The sequence below is a fragment of the Eupeodes corollae genome, chromosome 3 (genome assembly GCF_945859685.1).
Source record: "Eupeodes corollae chromosome 3, idEupCoro1.1, whole genome shotgun sequence".
Lineage (NCBI taxonomy): Eukaryota > Metazoa > Arthropoda > Insecta > Diptera > Syrphidae > Eupeodes > Eupeodes corollae.
Window position 1 is genome coordinate 75,394,924 of NC_079149.1, and position 8,756 is coordinate 75,403,679.

Below are 8,756 nucleotides of genomic sequence, written 5' to 3' on the forward strand. Positions count from 1 at the left end.
ATATCTCTCAAATTAATTTAATTCATCCAATTTGTAAAAATTTAAGATATGCTACTAAAATTGGTAAAAATTAGTTTTCGACTAAAATTCTATTTAACAAAACTAGATGTTCAAACTAAACCATTTCTTTATATGAAAAATATTGTTGGTTGTTTTAAAATGTTTAAGAATAAATCAAGTAACAACTTTCTTAACCCAACACGAAAACCAAACATTTTTTAAGTAAGACAAATCGACAGAAATTTGAAGTTGAAGGTAAAAAATGAGTTTGATACTTTATATTAATTATTTTGTATCGAAATGACAATGCCCATCAAATTTATTTTAGAATAAAATTAACTTTCTCGACATTTCGTTATTTAAAAATTCCAAAAACATTAAAAAAGGTTAGTGAAATACCGACTAAAAGCAGCAGTTTTTCAAAATTTCATTAAAACAACCGTTACTCGAAAACCGATATGTCATAACCTGGCCTACAGTTGTATGCCGCATCCACACCAAGTCATACACATATTATGAATACTCGTTGATATAATCCAAAAATATCCAATGAATTATCGGATACCCTGTACATTTATATCTGCAAACTACTGCATGCGCTGAATAATGCCTAATAAAATGTTATGTTACTATCTAAAGTAATGTCATGGCAACCTATCCCACAAACAAACAATAATAGTTTTGTCCCTATTTACTGACTGTATGTCTTTGGAAATCAATTTAAAGATTTGTTTTAAGAATGTGTTTTTGAAAAACATAGTTTAAGTATATTCCTAGACTTATATAATTTATATATTAAGGATTGAAACCAAAGGTTCTTTTGTTATTTTTAATATTATCTTGTGCAATGTGGTAAACTCAAAACATTTTGTATCCCTAACAGAGCGTATAGAAAGAAATGGGAATTTTTAATAAGCTGGCAGAAATCCTTAAGCTAAAAAAGGAACAAATGACTATTTTAATAGTAGGACTAAACAACAGCGGAAAATCGACGATAATTAATAATTTCAGGACATCAGATGAACGAACTTCCATAACAGTTCCAACAGTCGGATTCACGGTTGAGCAATTTCAAAGTGAGAAGAATTTAATTTCATTTGATAATGACTTGTGATACCTTATTTAAAAAGTAAACATTTTACATACTTACTTACTTGAATAAATATAAATTGATAAAGTTTTAAACATGTGAATGAGTAAAATACAAGCATTTTTTTGTTATTCCATTCTAAAGCATTGTTTTGTTTTTTAAACTTATTACAAAAGGTACTAAAAATAGAAAATTTGGCAGTATTTAATTTTCACATGTTCCATTCCCTTCCATTATGCTTTAAACTTTTTAGAATCCTAGTATCATTTTACATGTAATAAAATTGTCTATATTATATTTTACAGCAATACACATAAAAAAAACACTAGAACAAATATTTAAATAAGAACACAAAATCACAACCAAACAGTTTGGAAGAAACGATTAATACAACTTTTTATTTATTTATTTATTTCATCAATCAGAGCATATTGAACTCTTATAGACTAAGATACATAATTAAAAATTTAGTTACATATTTGTAGGTGGGTATATACAATTCAAATTACATTTAATTGATTTACATAGTTTATCTAGTATTAAATAATAAAAAATGTTATACATGTGTAATAAATAACAATATTTAAATTTTGTTTAAAACTATTGATTTAAAAGTTTCTCTGGTGCAATCCATATAAAAGTTTATCCCAGAGCAAACTAAATTGCTTTCTCTGATGCAACGAGAAATGGGTTCATTGCGTCCATAGTTTGTGCGGTGAAACTGCTCATAAATTAAAAACCGTTCTCGTGTAATTCTTAGAGGAGCATTACTCTCATGGACTAGAGCTGCTAGAGGAGGACAATTAACATGATTTGTAATGATATCCCGAACAAACATAATTGAAAAGTATTTACGACGAGCTTCTAGCGTTTTTATTCCAAACAACAGGCATCTGGTTTCATAAGAAGGTGTTACTATTCTCCAATTTAACTTGAAAAAAGCATAACGTGTAAAATTTCTTTGAATTTTTTCAATTCTTTCTGATGTATTTGCATAGTAAGGATTCCAAACTGTACAGCAATACTCAAGTACTGATCTTACCAGAGAGTTATAAAGAGATAATAAAGTGAATGAATCAGTAAATTCTCTGGTATTTCTTTTTATAAAACCCAGCATCTGATTCGCTTTATTGATCAAGTAATCATAATGAGGAAGGAACGATAGATTAACATCTAGGATTACTCCCAAGTCTTTTTTTTAATTTACCCTTGTTAGAATTATGTTATCGATATTGAAATCAAAGACAATTGGATTAAGAATCCTGAAACACGATAGTATTTGACATTTTTCTACGTTCAAATAAAGGTTATTTATCCTGCACCAATCTACCAATCTCACCAGGTCTTCTAGCAGAAGGCTACAATCCGATATGCAGGTAATCCTACGGTAGATCATCGGCAAAAAGGAGACAGTCAGAATTTTTAAAAATTGTTGGAATATCATTCACAAAAATAAGAAAAAGTAAAGGTCCTAAATGGCTACCTTGTGGAACGCCTGATGGGACATAAATATCATCAGAATAAAAGTTTTTAATTTTAACAATTTGTACTCTTCCAGTCAAGTAAGACTCGAAATACTTTAAAAGAGACGAACTTATACCAAAGGAAAGTAATTTGTGGAGTAGAATTTTGTGATTGACTCTATCAAATGCTTTGGCAAAGTCGGTAAAAATTATATCGGTTTGAAACCCTTTTTTGCCATATTATTTATGATTGCATTCACCATAATAGTTAAGTTGGTTGCAGTAGATTTACCTACTACAAAACCGTGTTGGTTAAAACATAAAACATAATCATTATAAAAACTTTTTAATGATCAATAAGGCTTCTTTATAATAATGAAAGTAAATTAATATAATATTTAAATATAACAGTCTAAAATTATATATTCAATTACAATAAACAAAATTATTCATTTCCACCCTAATTTGTTTAATGTGAATTAATGTTGTGATGGCATCCCTTTAAAAGCATTCTTTAAGAATAGCACTTATGGAAAACAAAAGAGTGCGAATGAGAAGTAAACATTCCTATACTATTTTTCCTGTATATTGAGCAGAGAACACATACTTACTTACTTACTTAGGTCCTCAGACCTGTTAAGTCCACTAGGAACCTCTTAAGGGGCACAGGGCCTCTACTACGCCTAGGCGCCATGGTGTACGGTTTCCGGAGATGTGTTTCAGCTCCCTCGAACTTCTTAGTGATGTTGATTGCTCCTCGACTGTCCTGAACCATGTGCTTCTCGGTCGTCAAGCTCTTCTTGCTTGGCCTGCAATGCAGTCGTTATCCATTGCCACTTACTCCTTCGTATAATAGAGTCTATATGTTCATTCTATATTCGGTTTGGCCAGAAAATTCTTCGGATGTTGAGAAGACATTTATTCACGAAGGTTTGTATTTTTCTTGTAATGGCTGAATTAACCTTCCAGGTGCTGCACTCATATAGAAGCTTTGTTCTTAAGCTACCAGAGTTATTCCTTTTCGACAGCATACCGAATGCCGCTTTTGCTTTGCCGATGCTGCAGGTGAGTCTTGTTCGGTTCTGCCTTCGACGGAAACGATATTGAAAGCTCTCACCTTTTTCCACCGGTTGCGAGGAAATATTTATTTTATTTTGTTTTGCCGGTATTCATTTTCAGCCCCACAACTTCTGCTTCTCTCTCCAAAATTGTTGTCATTGATGGAAATGCATGATCCTATGATTGAGTAAGCAAACATCGTTCGCGTAATCCAATTCCAAGGATGTCAAAGTCCATTGGATCCCTCCGCTACCTGACAAGGCTACGCGCAGTACACCATTGGCGCTGCTTGTAAAAGCTCTGCGGGAATTCCATCAAGTCTTACTGATTTGTTGTTCTTAAGTGCTTTAATTGCGGCAACGATCTCATCTTTACTGGGAGGTGCGGTGCGGATTCGGGGATTAGTTTGTTCGGACGCTTCAGAGTGCATTGGCTGCACATTATTTTCAAAAACTCGGTTTAAAACCGAGGAAAAGTATTCCTTCCACCTTCTGACTTGGTCATCCACCGAACTTAGCAAAGTACCGTCTACTTCTTTCACCAGGTGTTGCTTTGAACTGTGTGCACTGATCAGCTCTTTGTTTATTCTGTAAGCAATCTTGTGTATATAGGGATACACAAATCATTGCCCGAGGGCCACCACCAACTACCCGATCTGCCATGCCGCCTATTAAACATAGGATTGTATTTTATTGTTACTTGTATTTTGATTATATTTTTACATGCATTTTCAGATAACGGCATTGGATTCAAGGCGTTTGATATGTCAGGTTCTAGTCGATACAGAAATCTATGGGAATACCACTTTAAAAGCTGCCAAGGAATCGTATACGTCATTGATTCTAGTGATCGGATGAGATTAGGTAAGCCAAAAGTTATATTTTCTATCACATAAATGTATACGTAAATACATTTGACGACTCTACAGCTTGTAGAGGCCTAGGGCTTAGTGACGTACAACTCTCAACCTTTCCTGTTTGCAAATAAGGTCAGGAATGGATAGCATGCAGATTTGATGACGGATTCGAACGGCTACTTGGGAAGCAATTTTCATGACAATGATCTCTAATCCGCTTTTAATTCCATGCACGGACAGGAAAAGGGAAAAAAAACACATTTTGGATATTAAAATAAAAAGAGGTTGCTACCCACACTGATAACTTCCCATCCCGTCTGGCAATTTGTCTTCCTTAAAAAGTTTGTAGATTTTCATGTTTTATTAAAAAAGTTGTCAATTGAATTATTCTAAAAAAAATTATAAATTACCAATAATGTTTTGCATATGATGAAAGAGTTTGATTTCAAAACCTATTTTTGTTAATGAGATTTTTAAGCAAAACCAATTTTTACAAACTTGAGTAGCATTTATAAAAAGTTTGTATTTCTTATAGAAACAAATACAAATTGAAAGAATGAAATTGATTTGAAGTTATTATCTTCTATTATTCACGAGATATCGAGAACCGAACATCAATGGATTTTTATACAAAAGTTACTAAATGTTGAATTTTTTTTTCTGTGAGATTTGAATTAGTTTGAAGCCAATACTTTAAGCGGTTAAAGTAATTGTTTAGCCAGTTTTAGTAATGTTTTTTTAGTTTTTTATTTTGTTGTAAAAAAGACTGGGAAGTGTATTTTTCTCAAAACCTTACCGAATATTGAAAATAATATTTCTTATAAGATTAAATTAGCTTTAAATGATATTTGGGTCGAAAATCATTTTTTACCACCTTTTAGAAATGTTTTGTTTAGGGTTTAGTTTTTGTAAAAATAACTGTCAATTAGATTTTTCTCACAACTTTACAAGTTGTCAAAAACGTTCGTTGCATATAATTATTTCATAGATAAAATCATTGTTTGTTCGTAAAGTATTTGAGATGACAATTATTTTTTTTCAGTTTTTTTTTTATTTATAAAACAAATCGTTAATTATAAAGTATACTGGTTTGGTATTACGTTACAACTTATGATATAAAATTCAATTCAAACCGCTAGCATTATTGGTTCGTAAAATATTTTGGGTTAACCAAAATGTTTAAAATGCTATGGCAAAACAACCAGGCACTCAACTTTTTTGAGAGTCTTTTCTGCATCTTTCTGCATCTTTCTGCATCTTTCTGCATTATTATTTGTACAACAAGCTATAGATGGCGAAAAAACTTCCCCCAACGTACGTATGAACATACGTATACACGCACGCACAGACACCTGTCTCAAAATCGTTTGTTTAGATTCTAGGGACTTTGAAACGTCGAGAAATGTTTATTACAATAACTTCATATGCGAAGTTAATAAAGATAACTTGATTTGCAACTTTTGATTTTATAGTTTTATATGAATGTCACGAATTACGCCCTTCACAGTTCAGGTAGGGTAATGAATATGTTTTGATGTCGCGCCAAACATAAGGACTACAAAATTGATATGACATACCTATCGTTTGAACGTTCTGTAAAACATATACAACCTTAAACTAAGTTATTTAAAAAAAAAACAAAGAAGAATTTCGCATTCTGTTAAAAGGAAGAATATTTTTTGTATTATACTAATGGTTTATAGTTCTGTAACCGTAATAAGTAATGATCCTCTTGAAGCTAAATCGAATTAAAAGAAAATTAGAATGTACATACTGTAAGCCAGTTATGATGTTATTCGCTATTATTGGTTATTGGTATAAAAGTTAATATATTTTGTGGTGCGTTAAAAGGGATCAAAGCTTTCATTTCAATGATTAACTATTGCAATTCATTATCTTATTGCAATCTTTGATGCTATTTCCTGTCTAAACCCTGGGCTTACAGCAAAAGGTAGACCAAAATGGTAGACATTCTATTCACGACGAAGACGACATTGTTTTCCTCCCACGAACGCCAGACGCAGAATCACTGAAATCATAACGATTTAACGATAAAGTTGACACTTCTTTACATTATCAAAACGAACTTAACAGCTTAATAATACAAGATGCTTTTAAGCCTTATAATGCTTGAATAAAGTTTTTTAAACTTCTTAAGTGAGTTTGTATATGTATATAGTTAGTAAATAAGTTATTAACGTACTTTATGACATACATGTATGTATATATATGTAGTAGGTGGTAATGCTTGAAAGAAATTTCATTTGACACGAAAACTTCATTCTCATGCATGTCGTCTAATGGACAACTGGAAGGTTGTTGGGGAAGTTTATGTTTTGTTTAAACTTTGAATGAGGATATACATATGAATGAAGGAACGGATTCAGTAATCTTCATTGATCATTTCTACAAGATATCTCGTCGTGTCTTCATCAACCATTGTAATCATCGAACAGCTTATCATCTCCATTCTCAGCTTTCGAGAATGCCCAGTTGTAGCTGGTTTATTTTCAATAAGAACAAAGTTGTTGACGTTGTGGGTCGTATGCTTCAGTGAATTGTATCAAAGCGCTTCTTTTGCTTGTTCTTAAAGCGTTCTCTCTCTCTTCCTCTGTAAATCTTCGTTCGTTCGTATTCCATTCATACCGAATGGCTTTAAGATTACTAGGCCAGTTGTTGTATCCGGAAAAGTGTACGTACTTTTTAGCCACGAGAATCGTTCTCTTTTTTATTTCTTTTAAGCTGTTTGAACGAAGAGACCTAACCGTCAACCGAAAGCCAACTGTATCCAATGATAATTTGAGGAAATCACTTGGATGAACCTCAGGGGAGTTTGGTCAAGACTTTTAAACACTTTGAGATTCTATGGAAAAGAGCACAAAGTTAATTGCTTTAATTAAAAAAAACTGAAATATTTCCCTATGATCTTGATGTTGGAAACATCGATCAAGCATCTGCTTGTCAACTCGTTTAGGAAGTGTTTTGCGAAATATCTTGTGGTGTACATCATCGAATTAAGTACTTGATAACCGCTTATACATACAACCATACCAGATTCTCTATTGTTTCTATTTAGCAGATGTGATTTTTATATTTTAAATAAATAAAATAAATTGGGTGGCGCAACAGTCAGTTGGGAACTAGGGCCTAGTGACTTACAACTCTTAACCATTCCTGTGTGCGAGTAATTGCAGGTATGGAGAGCACCTACGGTTTATATGCCGAATCCAAACGGCTAATTTAAGAAAGCACTTTTCCATGGCAAGAGTTACTCTTGGAGAATTTGTCGATTCCTCGCAAGAGGCAGTACCCGTGAAAAGACTTTAGATGGCATAGGCAGGGATCGAACCCAAGACCTCTGGCATGATTTACTGAAATGTTAAGTTCTTACAAGTCATGTTGATGATTTTTCATGACACATTTAAAATGTTTGGAGTAATCTTCTATGTATTCGATAATCCATACCTAAATAATGAGCAAGCTAATTTTTTTACAGTTGTTGTCAAGGATGAGCTGGATCTTTTGTTAACACATCCTGACTTGGCGAACCGTCGTGTGCCGTTGTTATTTTATGCAAACAAAATGGACTGCACAGATGCTCTTTCAAGTGTTAAAATAGCTGCTGGTAAGAAATATAAATACTAATTATAAAAATATGTTTGTAGAAACTAATACATTCGTAACAAAAAACATATGACGTAGCTTTGGGACTGGAAAATATCGAAGACAAGCCGTGGCATATAAGTTCAAGTAATGCATTAACTGGTGAAGGCTTAGAAGAAGGCGTTTCGTGGCTAATTGAACAGATTCGCATGAGTATTTCGAAATCAAAAGATCACAAAAAAAGAAACATGTCCATTAAAAAGTGAAAAACATATGACGATCAAAAATATTTATTTAAAAAATGTATTTATTGATAGGAGAGATTATGTATGTGTGTATGTAATTTCATTTAATTTAATTCCCAGCTGTTTGATAACATTTAAAAAAAAGGCACATTAAAAAGTTAAAACCATATAAGATGATAACACTTATTTACTTGAACCAATTTCAGTGTAAGAAAGAAAAATATGTTGGGATTATGTATGTAAATATGTTTCAACTTTTAGTAAATAGTGAGTTCCCTGCTCGGGAACATTATAGGATTTATTTGTTTGTTAGTTATTAAAAGATCAAAGTCCATTATTAACTTTATATTGAAATAAGTTTAAATTCTTAGTATTAAAAACAAAAAAAGCCTTTTGATGGTAAAAAATTAAAAAAAAAACCTTAGAACGAGCTTTACAGA

At 32.2% G+C, this 8,756-nt stretch overlaps 1 protein-coding gene across 1 annotated transcript; it reads left to right on the top strand.

Moving 5' to 3' along the window:
- The first annotated feature begins 656 nt into the window (after nucleotides 1-656).
- Nucleotides 657-8,488, top strand: LOC129952147 (ADP-ribosylation factor-like protein 6). The gene is made up of 5 exons (XM_056064602.1): nucleotides 657-814; nucleotides 884-1,076; nucleotides 4,347-4,475; nucleotides 7,965-8,093; nucleotides 8,171-8,488. Exons 2-5 carry the CDS (start codon nucleotides 899-901, stop codon nucleotides 8,335-8,337), a joined length of 603 nt encoding a protein of 200 aa, XP_055920577.1. The 5' UTR covers nucleotides 657-814; nucleotides 884-898; the 3' UTR covers nucleotides 8,338-8,488.
- The last annotated feature ends 268 nt before the right edge of the window (nucleotides 8,489-8,756 follow it).

What these genes read in the sequence shown, in the direction of transcription:
- LOC129952147 (XM_056064602.1), top strand. Translation starts at nt 899, where the DNA reads ATGGGAATTTTTAATAAGCTGGCAGAAATCCTTAAGCTAAAAAAGGAA. An exon ending in TAGTGATCGGATGAGATTAG is followed by an intron (nt 4,476 to 7,964) that starts GTAAGCCAAAAG and finishes ATTTTTTTACAG; the next exon opens with TTGTTGTCAAGGATGAGCTG. An exon ending in AAGTGTTAAAATAGCTGCTG is followed by an intron (nt 8,094 to 8,170) that starts GTAAGAAATATA and finishes CATATGACGTAG; the next exon opens with CTTTGGGACTGGAAAATATC.